Genomic DNA, 22,629 nt, shown 5'->3' on the forward strand with positions numbered 1-22,629 from the left:
CCATTATGTCTAAAATCCAATTGTATCCAGGAAAAAAAATCAATTTATAGAAAATGCTCTGTTTGAAAAAGCACTGACAGTTTTAAGCAGAAAATAAAAATTCTGGTAAAATATTCTTTGGACTGTAGACTAGGAGTATCTAAAGTGGAAAGAGGAGCAAACCTTAACCACTCCTGTGATCAGCCATCCAGTTCTTCCTGCCATGGCAACAGTGCCATGAAATTCACTGTCCTGCACACAGGAAGCTCTTCCCTGGGATGCCCAGGGCTGCAGGCACAGGAGCCTCAGTGACACTCCAGGGATGTGGCACCCCTGAGGGGGAGCAGGTGCCTGCTTTGGCTCAGCCATCACATCCCCCTGCCCTGCACAGCCAGAGAGGAGCCTGGGAGTGACTGAAATGCAGAAATATGAACAGCAACAACTGGGAAACACTTCTCCATTTGAGCTGTGAAGGGCTGAGCCTGTGTTTGCAGGTCTGTGAGTTTACAGGAGTGCCCCTGTTGCTATCAGTGCCACTGTCTGTACAAGTGCATTACACACAGGAGATAAGTTTGATAGTTACTGTCCTTTGAAAGATATCAGCATTAGACTATAACCCTGGAAAATCCTACCAACAGCCTGTTTAGAGTAATGGAAGATAATGGCTGCTTTAATGACATTGTCTTAAAACACCAAAATGGAGAAAAAAACAGAGACTTTTCTTGTTTATAATAAGTGTATTATCCAGCCACATTGTTCAACATCAATAGAGTAATTGGTGACATCAATAGTGACATTTGAAATGGTAACACTCCCAAGTTAAAGTTGTGTGTTGACACTGAGCATCTCTTCTGGTACCTCTTCAGTTCTCCAGCTCAGAATTGTAGCATAAAAGCTGTCTGTACCTTGGAAATCTTTTGGGGTTTTTTGAAGGAAGCTGTTTGGGTTTTTAATAGCTGACTACTATGAGAAATGACGGAAATCCGAAAGACATTTTATCCGTCTCATTTTTAATGTTTTCCAATTGTTGTCTCCAGAATAAGCTCGTTCCTCCACAACCAGCAATTTTCTAGCCAGAGATTTAAATAAATCAGTGAGCAGTGATGTGCCATAGCGGCATTTCTAAAATTAGTTACACACTTATAATTCTGATTTCCCACCTCTGCTCTTCCCTGGAGTATTCAAGCTACAGAGCCAAAGGACACAAAACTGAACGATAAAGATAGGCATAATGTCTTAGGGCATTGCCAGAAACATATTTTTGGCATTTATGTACTACAGGCCTCTCTTCAGCCAGTTTATCTTTGAGTTCACTTCATCTTCACCAGAATATTCAGCCAAGTTTCACTCAGCTTATGCTACATGGAAGTCACACTGTTTTTCTGAGAGCCTCCAGCACGCTATTCAGAGCTACTCTCATTTTTCTTTTCTTCCCTGTTGTCAGGGATAACCTCCAATGTATTTACAGATGAGAAAAGGATCCTTAGCAGTTGAATTGAGAGAGATAATGGGGCTCATAGTTTTTTTTTTCCTGAGACACCACAAACACCTTCCAGCACAAAGTGCCCATTTGTTTGCTATTGAAGGAAGCTCTTTGGACCCAGGATTAATCCAGGATCTGTCTCCTGGTATTTCCAGCTAAGGCTGAGGAGCTGACATGGAGCAGAGGAGCTCCACTAGGAGCATCCACCACATTTTTTAAATCATTGTCTTTAGGAAAGCTTTTCCACTGAGGTTTGGGCTTCAGCCCTGGTGCCAGAGCACAGCCCAAGCACTACAAGACCACCTTGACAGAGCAGCTTGGGCCTGAGTCATGGTTCCTGCTGAGCTTTGCCTTGCTCCTGCTGGGAATAGCAGCTTCTCACAGATCTGTGCCAGCCCTTATTGATCGTGTGTCAGATCTTTATTGCACTCACCCCGTATCTATTAGTTGCTCTGGCATAAGCTGGAAGAAGCAAAGATGCATGAAGCTGCCTTGCTGACTTTTCTAATAGTTTTTCTTCAAATAAGCTGCTCCTGTAGTATATATAACATTATTAACAGTTTGTACTGAGGGCAAACTGTGAGTACTGCTCATGCTTCTTGTTTCACCCCTCTTCTTCTGGATCCAGCTGTAAATACACCTATTGCACTAAAACTGTAAGGTCTTTGAGCAAAGACCAGTTTTTTGTCTGTGTTTACAGTGAGATCACAGACCATAACTAGGTTTTGCTGCTGCTGCCACACAAGTATTTTATTTAAAGTCCCACTTCCCATGAGCAGGCCTGCCATTTTCCTTGCTTGCTTCACCTTCCCTAATAACTGAAAAATTAGCAAAGTTCAGTCATTGGCCCTCCAAGCTGCAGTTATCAGTGTCATCCCACTGTAACAAGTTTTGAGCATTGAATGACAAAACCTCATTTCCCTTTCTCTCCTCACAGTCACTTTCCTCCCAGCTAAACCAGACACTGCACAACAAAACCCGTGTGATGAGACAAAGCAGACTGGGAGAGCTGGATGGGCCAGTGGCATCCATCCCCTGTGCCAATTCTGCCCCCATTCCCTGCTTGCAGCAGCACCACTTACAGGATCCAGAGACACCAAAACAGGCTTTGCTTTCCAGAGTTTTCCAGAAACAAAGCCAACCTCAGCCTGTCTGCATAAATCAACAAAACCAGCAGGCATGAGCACTTGCCAGCTGAAGGATCACTACCCACCTCGAGGTTTGTGCATCAGATTTAGCCCATATATCTCCAAAATGCAGCAGCTGCCATGAAATGCTATGGCTCAACAGCTCAGGGTGGCCCAGAAAAGGAAGAAAACCTCAGTGTTGTATGATTCTCAATTTGTGATTGCCTCCCTAAATCCTCTGCGTTTCCATCAGAGATGGGTCCCTGCAGGAAGGGCAGAGATGAGACAGGGCACAGGTGGGGGCAGAGGATGCACAAGGGCTGCACTTTTAAACCCTCCAGTGTCAATAGGCCAAGGAAAATGAGACAGAATCACAGATTTCAGGTTAAGTGGATCAAATAAATCTACCTAATCTACCAGGAGCTTATATACAAATCTGAGTGAGATGTGGCTGAAAAACATGGTTTGAGAATAGAATGGATGGGGCCTCCAGAAACACAAACCAAACAACCCCAGCAAAGACAAGTATTGATAAAAAATATCCCACCCCATCACAAGCTGTGCATGAGTAGCCAGCTGCATTTGAGCACAGCTGGTAGACTGACCATGTGTGACACACCAGCCATAGAACAATACATGTTCTTGAGTTAATGCCATCAAATTCTTACTCCTGTCTCTTCAAAGTTGGTAGCTCCTTCATCTATGGCGAGCTGAATTGATATAAAAGAAGCTAAATTAGCCCTGAAACATGACAGCTTTTAGTTGGTTTGTCTTCTCCCCCTGGGAGTGAAAATAGCAGGATTAACAACATTTTGTGTGTCCACAGCTTGCACTCTCACTGACCCCTACCTCAGGAACAGGGACACTCTCTCAGGAACAGTGACAAAGCAGAAGTGCCTTAATAAAGTCCTTTAATCTGTGGCATAAGTGAAGACACTGCCAGTGAGGATGTCAGCCTGGCAGATGTATTTGGAACACCATTTAAAGGCCAGTTAGAGGGGACAGTCTCTCAAGTGGTCCCTGATCTTTAACTCCCAATGTCTTCCCAAAATAACCAGGAAGGGCTTAATCCCCAGTTATCAAAGAACATTTATTAATATTGAACCATTGCTGGTTCTGGAGTGACCCCACTCTCTTTTCCACCAGAGAAACCATCTCCTCCTATTTACTGGCCCAATTTTTCACGCTGGCCTTTTCACTCTTTGTCCCTTGAGCAAGGAAGGAGAGTCTGTGGGAACCAGAAAATCCAGCACTGTGCTCCTTTCAGCCTTCCCTTGCAGGAGGTTTGTCTCTCTGCTGCACATGCAGAACACTAATAAAAATGCTGAAACACTGAGACTACTAACTATTACAGTAAGCACAACTGCTTTCTTGTTAAATCACACTTGCCCCAGCCTGTAATCACAGTCATTTTCTGTGTCTTGTTAGGTACAAACTTGGCCCCAGCTTGGGACAAGGATCCTCTTTGCTCTGTCTGGGCAGTGCAGAGCCCAGGGATGGATGGGCAGAGTAAACAGCATCTCTCTGAGGAGGGCAGGTCTGTCCACACCTTATCAGCTTCCCAGGAGAAAGCTGGAGATTTTATGGAAGCACTGTGGTGGGAGCTAAAAGTGCTGGAAGAAGTCTGGGATACTCTGGGAGTACAAGGATGCACAACCCAAAGGGATTTCATCTCTGCTTGTTTCTGGGTTAGCAAAACCAGCACTTACTACATCCAAACAGGAGCAGGGGCTGCAGTGACTGTGTGGTACCACACTGTTCCAAACACAGTCATAGGTATGTCAGACATAACCTTTCCATCACATTCACCTCCTATTCATTTTCACTTATCACACGACTGCACATTGCTAATAATGTCCTTATTGCCATTAAAAATTATTTGGGAGCTTAAAAAGGGTGCCATGACATGAAGATTAATCTCAGACTAAAACCCTGATTTTATGGTAGATTTGCTGACTCACAGAGAGGCCAGTGACTTTCCTCTGCCTCATCTTAAAATAAATTAAAAAAAAAAAACAACAACAAAAAAAAAAAAACAAAAAAACCCCACAACAATCTGCAGGGAACATCCTGTAAATGATATAAAAACAATAACAGAGAATTACAAAAGGTCTTGCACCTTGATACCATGTTGCAGGGTAGGGCATTTTATGAGATACAGAAATAAAAAAGCTGACACTTATTCTAGAAAAGTGTTGTCAGGCCATGAGAACAAAGAGCAGATGAAATCATCATCTCATTATCTGCTTCTCCCAGTCCTGTGAAATCTCAGGTTTGAGAATGAGGGTTAGCTTTGAGAATGAAATAGTGGAGTCACCATCCTGAAAATGTTCAAAAATACACAGATGTAGCACTTTGTGACATGGTTTAGTGGGCATGGTGGTATTTGGTCAATGAATGATGACCTTAAGGTCTTTTCCAACATTAATGGCTCTGATTCTGAGCAATTTCTCATTTCTCTTACATTTAATATGCCTAAAAGATGCAACTTCTTCAGTGTCTCTCTTTATTCTTTACTTCCTTCAGGTTTGGAGCTGACCCATGAGCATGTAGGGGAGAGAGGGAGATTCACACTTCCAGGACAGCCCAAATTGCCACAAAGCACACTGTCCTAGGATTTCTGCTCTGAGGGCTCAGCTCTGCCCTGCAATAACAAACAAAGCTCCATCTCCTGCTCTTTGGGTGTCAGGATGTAACTCACAGCTCTGTGCTGCCAAGAGCAGATGACAGCAACGACATGAACAGAGACAATATCCACCTCAGAAAATCCACCTGAGAAATCACAGCCCCCTGGCTCTCTGCAGAGCAGGAATAGCTCAAGCAAGAAGCATTTGGCTTCCCCCACTACCTGGGCAAGGCTCCTCACTACTGACCTGGGCTTGTTCTCAGCACACCCAGAGCACCCAGGGGCTCCCTGCAGACCCACAGCAACATCAGGTTTCACACTGCAGGCCCTTTGCAATTAGATAAAAACAGGCAACTTGCCTGAAAGAGCCACCAAAGCACCAGGTGGGCAATTAAGTCATTTTCTCGATAGAAGCAGCACCTTTATTAAGTGCTTCTAACAGGCTGACTGCAAGAGGAGTCTGATTTCCCCTCCTCCTTCTCTTTTACATCTCACAATGAGGTTATTCCTCTTTCCTCTCATTTCTGCAAGTTTGTTTCCAGCATCTCTCTTGCCTCCTTCTGCAGCTCAGCTGCTGTTTTGTCCCCACCACTGGAACTGCTTTCAAAGCTGCTGGCTTCTTCCCTGAGCTATTGCTGTCTTCTGTCTTACCTCACTCTGAAAAACATGGGCTTTATTGCTTGTTTTTTACTCTGCCTTTTTTTTTTAACCAAGTGGGCTGAAAATCATTCTTTTTTCCCTCTGGACAAGGCAGACATCAGACAGGTCCATCTGTTCTCCTTACAGGATCAGTGGCAAAGAAACTGCATGGACACCTAAAACTTACATCCCACTCTTCAAGAGAGCTGACAGCTGAAGAAATGACCATATTGCAATTGCTTTTTAAAATAACTGAAGAGATAAATCTAGATGTTTGTGTTCTGAATACAATAACTGAATTGACTTAGAGCCCTTCCCAATAAGGAAAACAAACAAACAAACAAAAAAACCAACCAACCAACCAACAAAAAAAACCAAAAAAACCCCAAAAACAAACAAGCAAAAACAAAACAAAAAAATAAATAAATTAAAAAAAAAAAAACAAACCAAAACACCACATTCTGGCAATCATTATTTGGCCATCAATGTAGGGACAACATTGACCAGAAAATCCAGCAATGATTTCTGAGCTCAGTCCTTCAAACCTGTTAAATGAGATTCACCTTCTGAATGCACAGAAAACCAGGGGGATATCAGCAGAGGTGAGCCTGAAGGGCCTCACAAGAAGATTTAGGTACAAGATTGAATCAAAATTCAGATTCAGCACTGCAGAAAGTTGGTGATCTTGGTTCATGCATTTATATGCTTTGAGAAGGGTGTTTCAGCATCCGAGGAGACTGAAATAACACGTTTAGACATTTACAGGGGAAGACATCTACATTGTGTCTTAAGCATCCCAGCACAATTACTGCAACTGCTACTACTTCTGTTATGTTACATTATGATGTTAACAATACAGTTAAGATACAAGTAAATCTCCTTTTCTTGAGTTAATTCATTGCTCACTTACTTATCTGTTGCTAAATATAAAAAAAAAAAAAAGGAAACAACAATCTCCAAACCCAGCATATTCCTGGCTATATCTTGCAGTCCTGCTTAATCACCAGCCAAGAATATACAAAATCATTGATTTAGCCCACATTTTTGCAGCTAAGATACAGTCTACAGCTGTCTTCTAGAAAATTCTCCAAGTTTGGTTTAAAAATGATGAGTGGAAAATTGGTAATTTCTTGTGTTAATTCTTTCAGCAGATATCTCATCTACTATTAGACCTTATGTATAGCCTGAATTTAACTTGCATCACCTACCAATCATGCTACATCATCATTTATGCAATTAAAAAGCCCTCTAGTAAAACAGAAATTCCATCTTCACAGCCTGGAACAAACACTGATGGAAATCTCAGATTAATGCTAATAAACACATTATCTACTTCAAGTTGCTGGGAAATTAACTCATGGTGGAGTAAGTGAAAACAAGCATTGCCAATGAAGACAGATTTCCATCTGCTCAAAATCTCTTTTCTTCACTCATCCTAATCATGTTTTCTTTAGAGTTACTGCTTCTAGAAAACTATAAGTTATTATGATATAACAGCAGATTTTCCCTATAGGGCCCAACAAAATGCTGCTTTGGAGGTGATGATGTCCTTCTTTGGTCTCTGGGAGCAATGTTCTTTCTCATCCCATTTGCTGGGCAATGTGGTGGCTCAGGCATTCAGCCCTATGTGCTCAACTGCTGTCCATTTATTGTCACACCAAGAGCTCCCATCTTTAATTTCTTGATTATAAACATTGGCAGCAAATGGAGCTGCAAACGAGGAGATGGTGTTATCATCTTGACTCTGGGAGCAACAGCTGCAGCTGTGCATGAAGTGACACGCAGGTCAGGGATTATGCTGTGCTCCTACACCACTTTCTCCTACCACTGAGAGCAGGGACAGATGTTAGCTCCATTTGTATCCTTTCTGGGAAGAGAAATGGGTGTCCACCTCCACTTCCTATTCCCTCTTTCCTGAGAGAGCAGCTGAGTCACCACAAGGAAGCTGTTACCTCCACAGGTTATCAATAAATCACTTTCTCAGCACCATCACCACCCCTGGGCAAAGAGTGATCAGGAGCTGTGACTCACAGGTGAGTGGGCCTGCATCTCAACAGCTCTACAAGCTTCTCCTACAAGATTTGTTTGTGTAGGGACTCAAAAAGCCTTTCCCAAAGTCACAGGTGTCCCACTGGAAGGACCTTAGCCCTGGCTGCCATATTCCCTGTGCAACCAAACAAGAAACACTAATGATGTTGGAACACAAGGTGATTCAGAGATAATTCTTGCACCTAAACTACCTTTGTTCATATGGCTAAAGCAATTCTTGATGAGTCCATACTCTGGAGGAATAGAGGCACAGTTTTTTTAATCCATAGGTGAACCCAATGTCAAAATCCAGTAAGTTTAAAATAAAAGGGATAGAAAATATCAAAAAAGTAAATAAGCTATGTATGAGTAAGAGACAACTTGACATGTCAGCTCCATCAACTTGCTATCAGCACTTAGGTAGAGGATTTTAAGTCAGACTCAACTCTGCTGTCCCAGTCATGTAATGTAGGCAAGGCAGAGCTGGACAATCCAGGGATCAGTGCTGTTCTTCAGTAGTGAGGTGATGAATGCCACCAAGGACAAGAGAGAAGATGGGATTGACAGGGAGAAAGAGATGGGAAAGGAAGAAGGAGTTGTAGAATTGAGACTGAATTATTTTTCTGAATGATGAAAAATTGGTGGAAATAGCAAATTACAACATTTGTTAAAGAAAAGAAAAAGTAATTGGAAAAGATTTCCTATCTTCAATGAAGCCTACTGATTAATGAAAACTATACCTAGCATTTCCCAATGTCAGCACTCCAAACACAGACAGCACTGGTTTGAGTTAGCCTAAAGACACTGTCTTGAGGACAGACACACAACTTAAAAATGAACATTGTTTGCTCTGCAGTGGGCTGACCTGCTCAGCATCTCTGTCTAGATGTTACGTCTCACTTCTGTCCATGCACACTGAGGATTAAATGGAGTGAGCAGGAAGAAAACTCTCCAAGACTCTGGGCCCAAGAATCCTCATATTTTGTGAAGTCAACCTTGCTCTGTGGACTGGAGATGTCTAAAACCTTCCAAATTAAGTGGTTTTATGGTTGCAGTTGCCAACTCCCTCCTACAGCCCCAATAGCAGACATGACCTACACCCAGAAGTGTGCAGAAAGACAGATTTTTCTTGCACAACTTCCACAGCTTATCTGCACTGGATTTGTAACCCAATTAACTGGATTTATGAAGGAGGAAAAAATTCTCTCTCTGAGGAGTAAGGAGGGAAGGAAAGCCTCCATGTCTGAATAAACCAGCTCCCAACATGAAGGAAACAGACTGTGACCACCACGGTGTGAATACTGGCAGCTCTGGCACAGGTTGTAATTCAGCCAGGGATCTCCCTCTCTCCATCTACCCCACTCCTCAAGCTAACCCTAATCCTAACCCTAACCCTCTTACACTACTGGGAGGACAATTGTGTTGTGTGCAAGACCTTGATCCTGGCCTCTGGTACTAGCAGAATAAAAATACAAACATTTTGCATTGGGTCCAGAACAAGCTTGTGGTGCGGCAGCCAAATCCAATTGTTCTTCTGACTATAATAGATTTACTCTACATTTGCACTGACATGACTAAAAGAGGTTGCTGGCTCAGTGTGTCTGCAAAAACAAGCAAAACACAAACCAGCAGCTGTTAAAGGAATACACCATCACCCAAATACACTTCTTTATGTCAGGGCATTTGCATGCGTCCAGATTTCATACAGTTTTCCAATGATTTTCAGCATTATGTTCAATTATGCTGGTTTCCTGCTTCAGCTGGGGTATGAAAGTGAGCATGCCCTGAAAATGCTGAGCAGTACTTACACTCTGCAAAGTCTCCAATTTTATATAGAAAACTGTAGCACTTACAAAACTCTCTGAGCCCATGAATGACCCTCATGACCACCCTCATTCACACCAGGTCATTCAAATTGACCTTCTACACTTTTTTACAGGCTTTAAAAGGGTTCAAACCACCCTCAAAATGTTTTCTGATCCCTAAAAGACACCTAGAAAACAGTGATACCTGTTCATTGATTTTAGGAGGTAATTTTGAGTGATGTAGTGAAGAGAAGCAATGCAAATGAACAGAAGTTCAGGAATAGGAAGAAGGAAGATTGATGCTGGCAAACTCCCAACAGAGTAGCTCCTGTGCTCAGGTAAATACAAAAGACAAAAGGAAAACAGAAATCACAGAGTTAGATTTGAAGCTCAGTACAAAAGGATATTATGTCATATTATGTCTGGGTTTGAATGTGACCTCGAGATCAACTGCAATTACCAGCATAAATCAAAAGAAAATTTATGTGAGGGCTCAAGAATATAAAGCCCAAGGCAAAACAGAGAACAAAAGGTGGAAATTTAACTCAAGAATCCCAACTAGAGAAAGACCTTAAAATTACTGAAATGTCATTTTCTTAAGTATAATGTCAGGGATGACTGTAGGCTTGTCATGGCCTGGGATACTAAGTAGTAACATATATAAAGCTCTTGAGGAAAGAGAATTAGAATTGAGCCTAATATTAATAAAATTCTATGTAATTATAAGAATCATATTCCTCTTGCCTTTAGAGGTACAACTCAATTGTTTGAGCATGGCTTTTACTGCAGACATTTACCAAAGATCAGCTCCTGCTACAGACAAGAGAGAGTTGCTCAGTGGAGCTGAAGCTGGGATTTCTCTCCATGTAAAGCAGACCCTCACATCTGGTTGGATGAATTCCACCCTAAAATCTATTGGTTGTATTGACTAAATCTCCACTGGCTATAAAGAGAAGATAAACACCCACTGCACACACAGAACCACACATGAACATATTTACATTTAGCTGTCCTAATGGGGCTCTGATCCTTGCCCCTCAGGTCAGGCAGAAAGTTTCCCATTCCTCAGGTGTTTTCAGTGCAAATACCTAAATTCAAATTAGTTCCATGAGGTCTCCTTTGTAGTCAGGGAAGAGTTTCAGGTGCTGCAAGATGTGATTAATCTCACCCATTTTAAAATTGTCTTTAGAATGAGATTAATTGCACTCCAGAAAGTTCCATTTCCTGGTTTTCTTCAGCAGCTACAAAAGAATTCCAGACAGTTCTCTCAGATAATGTGCTAGATGGATGGATCCCAGTGTGGGAAAGAGTGACACTCAAGCCCTGAGGAAGAGCAAGGAAATGCAGTTTGTGGAAGTAATTTAACACTGAAGAGAGTAGTGTATTTGACACTGTACTGTGTGATAGCACCATATTCTGAGAGCAGGAGCTGTCATGAGCCAGCCTCTGCCTGATCCCACCTCTGCACCCAGCACCTGACAAGGTAATGGAGCAATATCTACAATAATGAGTGAGACACAGTCAGGAGAAATAGCCAAGAATCAGCAGCCACACAGCGAGGAATATTTCACATTTTACACAAGGAGCTTAGTAATGAATGATCAGTGGGCTCTTCCTCCTGGATTTCTATCACAAAAATATATTTTTTTGTTAATATGCCAAGATGTGGGGGTGAAGTGTTGAAACCTCCATGAAAGTTTGATCAGCACAAGCAGGGTTGAAACAGGAAAGGCAAAAACCATGGCAAAGTCCCATGAACAGGAAGGAGAGAAGATGTAGAATGTAAAATATGTTATTGAGCACACATCTAGGGTGAAATTTGTATTATTTTAGTGGGGTAGGATTTCTTGGGCTTTTGTCTAAGTGAAAGGTCTTATCCTGGGGTAATGGTTTGAAACTAAGAGTGTCAGATTAAATATGAGGAAGAATTTTGTTACAATGAGGGTGCTAAAACACTGGCACAGGTTGCCCAGAGAGGTGGGGGATGCCCCCTCCCCCGAAACATTCAAGGCCAGGCAGCAGGATTAGGCTAGACTTTTAAAGGTCTCCTCCAACTTACATTATTCTAAGATTCCATCCCAAAAAATGGCTTTTTGCATAGATCCAGGAGAATAACCGCCAAGTGGTAAGATCTCATTTGTCACAATTATGTCTATTAACCCAAAGATGCTCACCCCAGCTCTCTGTCCCTGAGGCCAGCTGGCAGGACCAGTGTCCACATCACTGATCTCACCTGCCTCCAGAGCAGGGAGCCCCACTCAGGCTCCTGCTGGGATGGTCCCAGGTCTGTGGCAGCCCTGGATCTGTGCTCATCACTCAGTCACCCCACAACAAAACCATCACCCAGCTGTGTTGTGCTATCACCATGTGCCACTGCTTGGGAACACCTGGCACAGCTTTGACAATTAGCCAAGACATGGCTAATGACTGCTCTGGGCATGAGCACAGCTGCTGTCAGAGCTGCAGAGCAAGGCTGGTCCTGGGCTGCATCTGGTGCCAGGGCACACAAGGTGTCTGAGGTGTGAGCAGGGAGCCTCAGCTGTGTGCATTGAAATTCTCCCAGCACATCTCACAGGAGCATCAGTGTTAGCAAAGGTAGAAGAGCAAATTCCAGCTCGTGTAATTACCTTCCTAAACTAATTCCCCTGCAATTTCAATCAGCTGCTCTTGACATTCCCTCCTCAGGGTGTAATCCCTCCTCATAAACACTCTGAGCCTGCATGGAGAGGCATGAGGGGAGCACAGATAAGCAGAGCTGATGCTGCACTGCTGAGAACTTGTGGGCAGCTCCCCACCAGCAGCTTTGGGGATTTCACTATCAGACCCTCAACAGCTGCACTTGCTTCTCCTCCATCCCTACTGAAAGCAGAAAATTTTACACTCTGAATTTACAGTCCATGGGAAATGTCCTGCAAAGAGTCTTCTGGTTTAAGATTAACGTCTCTGTCATTGACTGAAGTTAGGTATAGCCCAACTGTAATGGTTCCTGTAAAACACAGAACTAGGACCTGGATGGTTTGGGGTATTTAAGTTTTCAGCATTGCTTTATCTCTAGTGGTGGATGGCACCAGGAACAATTAATTATTTTGTTGTTTAAGATACACACCATGTCAAAAGCATGAAAAATCTGAGATGGAAAGATAACAATTAAATGCACATCACAGAATTAAATAGATAAACATAGCCTGAAACTCAGGTTTGAACAAAAACAAACAGGAAAAACAAACAAACAAAAAAAACAAAATAAAGGAAATATTTGCAGCTTTGACACAGGTGCAATATCATAAAATATTTGGTTTAGTATTAATTGAGATGACTAAGAGAAACTATATGACATTAAAAACTGGATCCAGAGATATCAATAAAGCCCTAACAAATTACATTGTATTAGCCAGGAAACAGGGAAGTTGCTATTTAGTGAAATGCTGAATGGTGTTTGTTAGCTCTGGCCTTACTGTTCCCTTAATGATCTAGAAAAAGATCTAAATTGAATCTTAGTAAAAGTTTGAGGTGCTAATCTAGAAGGTGATCAAAGCACTAGTGAGGACAGAATAAAGTAAATATAAAAGCACTTGAGATTTTAAAAAAGCACCACTGGAGAGTCAACATGACAATCACCACTACCACAGGTTCCAAAGGAGTGCAAAGCACCCTCATGCAGCTCAGCCACAGCTCTGAAAACACAGGGACAAGCAAGATCCAAGTATCCATGCAATGAAATAAAGTGTGGAAAGTCAAAGGAAGTAAAAGACAACAGCAACCCAGAGAGGATGAGGAGCCCTCCTCTGTCACTGCCATACAATGAATCTCTGTGGCTCCACCACCATGCACCAGCAACTGAGGAAAACAAAAGTGGGAGAGACTTTGGCATGATTAATCATGAGGGAGAGGGGAGTGAGAGCAAAAGCCATCTCAAGAGACACCAAATGTGTCTCATGTCAGGGTCTCAGCATCCCTCCAGAATGAGATTCAGCAGAGTTAGAGATATCACACCTTCACTTCTGCAACACCAAGGAGGACAAGGTGGTATCCTGGTGACTGCAATCAGAGGTGTAATTCAGCTCTGGAAAGGCTGAAGATGTGGGATGGATCCTGTGAAGAACTTGAGCTTTGGAGGATCCCACCAGGCCTGAGCAGAACAATGAGCTGGTTGTACAAAGGAAGATGATGGTACCTCATGCTGCTTTCCACCAAATCCCAGACAAACTCTTCTGCTTTGGATTACCTCAATTTCACCTTGGATAGGTTCCTCCTGACTTCAGTGGGACCTTTCACTTACTCCAAGTTAAACATGCATTTATGCAATTTGTTCACTTCAGACTGGGGAAGGCAATTTACAGATTTCCAGACTGGAAGTTCTCCAAAAGTGCCTTTTTCCAAGTAGGTTACCAAAACCTAAATATCCCAGGGCATGTCCCTCTCTCCACAGAAAATGCTAAGTTTCCCATCCTAAGACAGAAGGCAGCATACACTTAAGAGCTCTTGTGGAGCTTATTCCCTGCAAAGCTATTAATATTTAAGTTATCCCATTTAATACAGTATCTGCCAGAAGCAATAGCAGATGCACGGCTCCTTTCTTTCTGTAAAGTTTCATGCACAAGAGAGTATGGCATTCTTAAATACAAAAAGGGAATATAATGCTATTAAATACGAGAATATTATCATTATTTATGCCATGCAAGGCTGATCATGGTAGTACCCAGCCAACTGGCTGTATCTAAGGTCACCAGTCTTTTATGTTTGTAAACAACATATAAATTATCTTAATGCTCACTTGATCCGTTTTGCTCAGAATGTTTTTTCCAGCTGTTAAATCAAATCTTTCAAGTTCAGACCTTGTCCTTGAATAAGCATGCCATTGTCTGACCTTCCACATGCATCTCCATGCCACAAAGGACTTTCTGACAGTCAAGGGACACAGAATTACGTTCTACATACATGTACAGTGTGTACGTTGGGTAAGATATAAATAAAAATTATTCAATCAAGTCATATTTGAAGACAAGGACTACCAAAAAAAAAAAGAAATATGCTGGTTGAATGGATTCTGAGGTGATCTTTGGCAGAAGTAGGAACAGCTGGGGCATCTTCAGTGTTCACCTGCACACACAAAAGCACACAGTGACATATGACTGGCATCATATCTGTGTATTATTTTTTAATCCAGCTGTGAAGACACATAGTCTTTAGTTACTATTTTGCCCATTAAATTTGTTTTGAGTGTTCCTACATTTTACAGCAAAATGAGCAAAACAAGCGTAGAAAGCCTCTCCCTGCTCATTTTTGTACCATTTTCCAGATCTCCCTTTCAGACTAAAACAAGCAGTAAAGGTCAGGTGTCCTCTTCACCTGCAGCTGTCCCAGAAGTGCACAGACCCTGCTGTGCCCCATCATCATCCCCTGTCTGCAGTAAGGAACAAACAGAGTCATGTGAAGAGACTGGGATGGCTTTTGTGAAAAGTGATACCTCTGACCAGAGTCCAGGCTGGAGACACAGAGATAAATCTAGTCCTGTGCTTTCCCACTGACAGTGCCTCCAGAACTGCTGGGGTGGCACTGAGATGCTGCTGCTCCTCACACCAAGTCTCTCAAGAGAGAAGAAAAATGTGATTTTCTGGCTGCTGCAGTGGCTTTGCTATAGCATTGCTTGTCAAACTGATTAAATTTGGTTCAGTTTTATAGACCTAACACCAGGGACTATGACTTCTATTTGAGGGGCTATTCCTTGGCTGAGCTGGCAGCACTGAAACTCCAACTGCTGAGTGTTTGCTGGCACTGGCAGTGCTGCTTCTCCCTGCCCTCCCTTGGGCATCACTGACCACCACAGATTTTGGTGCACTTCCAGATGAGGCTGGTCTGAGCTGGGGATTGAACTTGCAGCAGAGTGCTCAGGGACCTGCAGCCCCAGGGGCCTGGGGGGCACTGAGGCACACCCTGTGCCCCATGCAGCCCTGTGCCCCATGCAGCCCTGTGCCCCATGCAGCCCTGTGCCTGCAGCTCCCACGAGCCGGAGCAGGCATGAGCAGCATCAAAACTTGGCAAGTGGCAGCATAGTCATGGCAATATGGAATGCAGGGTAAACCAACCCAGCCTGGGGGTACCCACTGTGGAGTGGGTCTTGCTCCCAGCACTGATGCCCAAACACAAAAATCTGAGGTGTCTGAGGCTGCAGGTGAACACTTGCTCCCACCAAAGGAAGTTTGGGTGCTGAAACAACAGCACCCGTGAGCTGCTGAAGGGACTCCAGGGCTGCAGCTGGGGGTCACCAGCCACTCATTACCCAGGCAGTGGCTCCCCCAGGCTGCCCCTTCTCACTCTTCCCAGCAAATCCCAGCTTTCTTCTCTCGTGCCAGCTGATCCCAGGAGCTGAGCTACAGTCGCATTCCCCAAACCACACAAAATCCCAGGCGGCTCTGCAAGCCCCGGTGGAGCTGCAGGAGCAGAGGTGTGTGGTAAGGTCTCCAATGACTAAGACTTCATTAGTTTTTACAAAGTATACTGCAGAATATTTATCCATGCATTATGATGAATTAGCATAAATAATTAAAGCAGAACTCATATTGGCACACACATAAGCAGAGGGCACTCGCTAATGGACCGGGCTCGCTCTGCTGCTCTACAGACTCACTTAGATTCAAGTCCATGCCAAACAAGCCAAGAAAGGATTCATATTTGTCCCTCTTTTCACCCCAAACCTTCTCCCATGTCCCTCCAGATGGCTCACAGAGACTGGAGAGTGAGCATCTAATGGAACATCTCCTGAAGGGTAAAGAGGAAAATAGTGGAAAGCTTCCAGACCTTCAACCTGTTCCCCAAATCCCATGACACTCTTTCCTGCAAACAGCCCACCTACAATCAGTCATGCAAGAGGTGCTTGCCGGTGCTTCCCAGAAATGCTGCTGATTTGACAGATCACATGACTCTGCCTCCTCTTTTTATTCCAGGTATTAAGCAGTGCTGAAAGAAGATTGCATGGCAAATAGAGAAGGGTTTTTAATGTTCCCCGTGGCTTCCCCCTCATATCAGCAAGGACATTGTGGTGATCTACACCAGCAGAGTGCAGGTGATATTGCACACTTCCCCAAAAAGATATATCTATTCCCAAACCTTTTCCTAGTCTTATTTTTCCATGAAAGCAAAGGCTGTAGCTGTCTCAGAAGATTATATGAAAATGAGAATATCTCCTAGTTACCTCTCTTCATCTTCTCTTTAAATCAGGTTTAAAATTTTCCACAAATTGCAATTCCAAACAATCTGTATTATGTTACCTTTCTGGACTCTGTCCTTTATCCACCAAATATTTTGTGCTTATGACCAAAAAAACCCACTGGAAAAATAAAAATCTTACTTGTTTCAATTTTTCATTCTACTCATTAATTCTTCTTTGCATAAACAAAGCATTTGGATGGTTTGTGGAGGCGGACAGGTCTTGAGTCTGTCTCCCTGGCCACAGCACACATCCCATGAGGCACAACTGCAGGGGTTTCCTACAGCATATTGCACTGCCTACCACAAAGGGAAATACATAACATCATGGGAACATCAGCTGTACCTGCAGTGACACGAGCTCAGAAAAAAACAGGGATAGGCTGCAGCCTGACCTGCAACCCCCAAGAGACATTTCCAAATGATATATCTCAAAAAAATCTCAAAATCTCAGGTTATTTTATTTTATTCTGAAGATATGCAGCTAGAGTTTAGCTTTACAGACACGAAATTTTTCATGGGAAAAACAATTTTTTCTTACCAAGTAGGACCACTAAGACATTGCCATACTGCAAAGAACATAATGAACCCAGCAAAGGAGGACACCATGGGTGATAGATAAATCTGTGGTCTAGTAGAGCTACCAGACAACAAATGTTTTCAGATGGTGGAGGAAACAGAGCCAGCTTCTTTAGGGACCAAATCCCCAAGGACAGGCTTAGACAAATTCACTTGTGCAGAACAAAGAAGAAGGAAGAATCACAAAGTATCTCAAAACACTTTCCCTTAATTACTGCCAGTGAAAGCTGAATGCTAAAATTGCCATCAGGAATTACTCCCCTTCTCAACTGCATCTCTGTCCCTAGGGCTTGGCAGGACCTGATCCCATTTATGAGTTCTCCTTGAATTACTTCATGAGACTGAATCATTTGAGAACACCCAACGCCAACGGACGCGAGCGTGTACGAGAGGCAGCGCTCGAGCCTTATTTATGTGCACATTGCAGCAGTGAGATCCACACAGGATCGTGACCCCTCTGCAGCCATATGTGCATCTCTGTGGGATTTAACAGGATCCCATCTGTGCCACCCTTTCAAAAGTTGTGGCATCCAAAGCTTTCACAAAGACCTTGTCAAAGCCCCTTCCTGCCCCTCGCACAACACCCTCAGCATGTCTTGAAAAGTTGCAACCCTCTTCCATCAGCAGCTATCTGCCTCCCAAACCCTGGGATATGCACAATACTGGAGTGCTTTGCATCATCTCTTCGTTAAACTCTCCTGAATGCTTGGCTCTGTAAGGAATTCATCACATCCACCATCCTGAAATCCCCTTTGGCCCTCAGCTGTTTATTCTCTGGTTATTTGTATTTGACAGCAACAACCCTACTGGTTAATTTTGGGGGCATGGCACTTACTGCAAAGTTACTCAGAAAAGTGTAATGTGCCGTTAAAGTAACATAAATAGGACTTTCCCTGAAAATTAAAGTAGGATCAAATTTGGAGATTTTATGGCAATCTCTCGCCTTCCCAAGGAAAAGTGTAAACTGTTCTGGTGTGAAAAGAAGCACTGGGGGACTGCTGGATGGAACTACACCATCACAGCAGCACCTCCAAATGAGAAAGACTCCTTTAAAGAAGGAAAAAAAGGTTAAAAGACAATTTATTTGAAGTCAATAATAAAGACTTTGGGTATCAACTTAGGTGCTGCTTCCCCCCAGCTCCTGCTCTCATCCAGGTCTTCCTTCTCCAGTGGCAGGAACAAGTTCTGAAGCCTGTCAGCCAGATCTCAGCACACTCTTCCTTCACTCTCAGCAGAGTCCTTTGGTAGGGTTGGATCCTACAGTGAGGTAAGACCCCACAGCTTCAGCTGAGTTCAGAGGGAGCTGAGACTGAACAGAAACTCAGTGGGGCCAACTTGGACAGCAAGATCCTCTGGATGTCCTGGGAAGGGATGGAGCATCTGGCTGACAGACTTGTGTGTTTTACTTCCTTTAAGGATAAAGACTTCCAGAAGTATTTTGTTTTGTTCAAATTTCATTAATATTGAATTTGGCACTGATGTTTTTCACAAGACTGTTACTGACTTTTGTGAGTCAGACTGACATTTCAGTTTTGCAGGACTGAGTAGTCATCAAAGAGAAGTTGACCACAGTGTCAGGTCCACTCCTAAGAAGGATCAAATCTTACAAACATCGTGATTATTTTTCCCATTCTGTGATCCATATTGCGTAAGTATGTTAAGGTCAAGCACACATCTAGAGAGTTATCTAAAACGAATGCTGTAACTTGGAAATTCTTATACCACTGCAAATAATTGTGAATCTCTCAGCTCACCTGAGCCTCTCCAGACACATCCACTGTCCTATTGCTGATATCCAGACAGGAGCCTGGACACAGATTTAAGCCAGCTGCCACAGAGGGGTGCAGACTGCTTGGAATGCTCTGCTGTGTGCTAAGGGCTCAGTGATGTGTGTGGGCTGGCCAAGGCAGGATGAAAGGGGTGCCCCTCTGTCCAGTCGTGACTGTCCCCAGCCAGAAGCAGCATTATGCAATACTGAACACAACAGCAAGCTCCTCACCAAAGAGCTTTCCCACCAAAACACACTCCAAGTGCTGTCACTCCCTGCCACTAGCACGAGTTTTCCTATGGTAAAAAGAGGTGAAAGAACTAAGAAAGTGTCACAGCATCCAGTTTACACAGTTTCAGATTAAGCTGGAAAACAGGACCTGAGTCCCAAGATGTACTTTATGAATAAACACTGAAAAGAGGGGAGCAGCAATGAGTAAGTGCTACACAAGCAGCACTCTAGTGGTGAAGGTTGCTTTTTAATTCTTGCTCAGGGCTAAATCACTTTGAACATCAATAAAAATGTGCCTGGAGATAAAATCACAGCCCTATATTCAAGTTGTTTATTTGCAGGTGCAAGGACTATGGCAATGATCAGGACTTCCTGAGATCCAGCTCCAGGCTCATAAACCATGCAGCCTAGACAGCTTTGTTTGTCTTTGGCAAATAAACCAATTTCAAAAATCACTGCCTAAATCCTCTGTCACATAGAGCTCTGCACACCTTATAGTGCCAAAGAAAAGCAGTACCAGCATCACCTCTGGGTTTTCAAACACATTCACAACACTAAAGCACACATTTATTTTAATAGGACTCTGCCAACTCCATTCTGCGATGTTTGCAGAATGATCTTTTCGACACTATGAAAACTTAAGGCAACAGAATTTTTAGGAATGCAAAGCAGTTGTCATTCTCTTGACTTGTCACCTATGGGTCATAAAACGAGTTTATTTCCTCTCGGTTCACTTGTGGTCAGTGTAACTTTCTGGTTGACAGCGCTGCAATGCTCGGGTTTCATGCGCTGCGGGGTGATGCTTATCGGACCGAAACCCGATGGTTTTCATTTGACGCTTTTGGCTACGGAAGGGATCGGGTCTGAAACAGCGAGCTGAGCCTCACGCTCCAGGTGGAGCCCAACTGGCCGCGCTCCCCTGAAGCACTTCGAGCCTTAAACCCGCTCAGAGCTTGGTCTCTCTGGCATCCCTCTTCCAGTGTCTCAGACACACAGGCTCGGGAATGCCCCTCCAAGGCAACGCGGAGGTACGGGCAAGACAGAAACACGGAGTTAAAAGCGGCTGCTCCTTTTGGAAAACCCGACGACATACGAGAAATAAAGCGCTCAGCAGCACACCCCGTACCAGCCCCTCTCTGCAGACACCGCCGGCGCCGGAGCGAGCCCCCGGAGCCGTGACACCGGGAATGAGAAAGCAAAACGGCGGCTCCGGGCGCATCCCCCGGGGCAGCCCCGGACGCGCCCTCGGGAGCCGCGCTCCGCGCTCCGCGTACTCACACGAAGGCGTGATAGAGCAGCGCCCAGCCGCGGGGTCGTTCCAGGGCGTCGTAGATCAAAGTTTGGATGCGGCGGTACCTGGCGTGGTTCCGCTTCACCGGGCGGCTCAGGGGGGTCTTCGCCAGCAGCCCCAGCCCCGGCGGGCTCCGCTTGCCGCCCTCCTCCTTCCCGCCGCCCTCCAGCAGCAGCGTCCCGTCGCGGTCGCCGCCGGTGCCCAGGGCCAGCGAGCCCTGCTCGGGGTCGCCGCCGGCCGCCGCTCGCCGCCCCGCCGCCGCCGCCGCCCCGCCGGCCGCGCTACCGCCGGCAGCGCCGCGCCGCGCCTTCAGCCCCATGGTCGCCGGCGGGCCCCGGAGGCGAGCTGCAGATCGGCGGCGGCAGCCCCGGGAGCCCCAGGGCCATGATCCGAGCTCCCCGCCCCTCCCCCCAGAACGACTTCTCTATATATTTATATATATATATTCATCTGTGAATGCGCGCATATATATATATATATATATATAAGTATATATATACGGAGGGAGGGGGAGCGGTCACATCCCCGGCAGGTCACCCCCGCCGGCGGGCAGCGGGCGGGCAGGAGCGCGGCGCGCACCTGGGCCGGCGCGAGGGAGGGGAATCATCGCCGAGTTTATTTACCAGCCCGATGCCCGAGCCCCTTCCCCCCCCTGCCTCCTCTTCCTCCTCCTCCTCCTCCTCCTCCTCCCAGCTCCTGCCTCCCCCCAGCCCTCACGTTAGGGAGTGGCCCATTGTATGCAGCCAGCAAATAGCCGGGCGCCCGCCCCCCGCTCCCCCAGCCCCGGCCGTCATCCACGGGGTGGGGGACACCGGCCCCGGCCCCCACGGCACTGTCCCCCCCCCCTTGTCCCCCCAGCCCCCGATTGCCACCCCCCAGCAGCCGCCGCCGGGGCCGCCGGCGCCGAGCGGGGAGATCCCGGCAGCCGGCGGAAGGGGAGACCCCGCTCGGCTCCCGGGGATCCCCCTGCAGCATCACAGCCCCCCTCCCCCGCTGCGGCTGCAGGGAGGGAGGGGAGAGGAGGGGAGGGGAGAGGAGGGCATTCCCGGCCCCCGGCGGGGGGCTGCTTCCACCGCCGAAGCAGGAAGGAGCGGAGGATGGGGATGAAGGATGCCGGGAGAGGCGGCGAGTGGGCGGCTGGAGGCGCTGCCTGCCGCCGCGGATCGCTGCGAGCCCAGCCCGAGCCTCCGCCCGCGGACCGGGACCGGGGCTGGGGCAGCACGGCCGGGGAGCCCCAGCCCCCCCGGCAGCCCCAGCCCCCCGGGCAGCCCCAGCACCCCGGGCAGAGCATTTTGTGCGGGTCCCTGTCGGGAGATGCTGCTCCTGTCTCCTCCCGGGGGCTCCCGCAGAACCGGCTGCAGAACCGGGGGTTCCGCCCGACCCGTGGGACCCCAGAGCTCCCCTCCCTCCGCTTTGCCATGGGAACCCACAGCCTGGTCCAGTCCTCGGACCTAAAACCTGACGGGATGTGATCAACAGCCCCGGACCTTTTCCTTTCAGTCTCTTGGCTGTAAGGAAGAAGGGAAGAGAAAAGCTTTTGTGTGCCTTACACCTTTGGTGTCCTCGGATCGCTTCCACAGCGCTAGAAACATCCCCACTGAGCGCTGCTCTCGTGTAAAAACCTGCCTTCGGGGCATAGCTACACCTTGGGAGGATAGGAAGGGTCTAAAAATAAAATAAAATGCAATAAAATTAAATAAAATTTTTAATGGACTATAAAATTATATAAAATGAAAAATTAAATAAAATTTTTAAATGAAATTTAAAAATAAAATAAAGTAAAATAAAATAAAATAAAATGCAAAGCCTTACAGGTTGCTGGTTGTTTTCATGGGTGGTTCTCCTCCTCCAGATGGGGGAGTTTTCC

General features: G+C 45.5%; 1 protein-coding gene across 2 annotated transcripts in view; it reads right to left on the reverse strand.

Annotated features, from left to right (window-relative positions):
- The window catches only part of KCNQ3 (potassium voltage-gated channel subfamily Q member 3), a 192,906-nt gene extending 171,810 nt beyond the window's left edge, over positions 1-21,096 (reverse strand). The window contains exon 1 of one of the 2 annotated variants that reach the window (XM_033057541.1): positions 20,750-21,096. In XM_033057541.1, the coding sequence (XP_032913432.1) occupies positions 20,750-21,081 (332 nt within the window). In that variant the 5' untranslated portion in view covers positions 21,082-21,096. The remainder of the gene's footprint in view (positions 1-20,749) is intronic. The other variant, XM_033057533.1, reaches the window with a different exon arrangement.
- Between the last annotated feature and the right edge of the window lie 1,533 nt (positions 21,097-22,629).

The sequence above is a fragment of the Catharus ustulatus genome, chromosome 1 (assembly GCF_009819885.2).
Source record: "Catharus ustulatus isolate bCatUst1 chromosome 1, bCatUst1.pri.v2, whole genome shotgun sequence".
Lineage (NCBI taxonomy): Eukaryota > Metazoa > Chordata > Aves > Passeriformes > Turdidae > Catharus > Catharus ustulatus.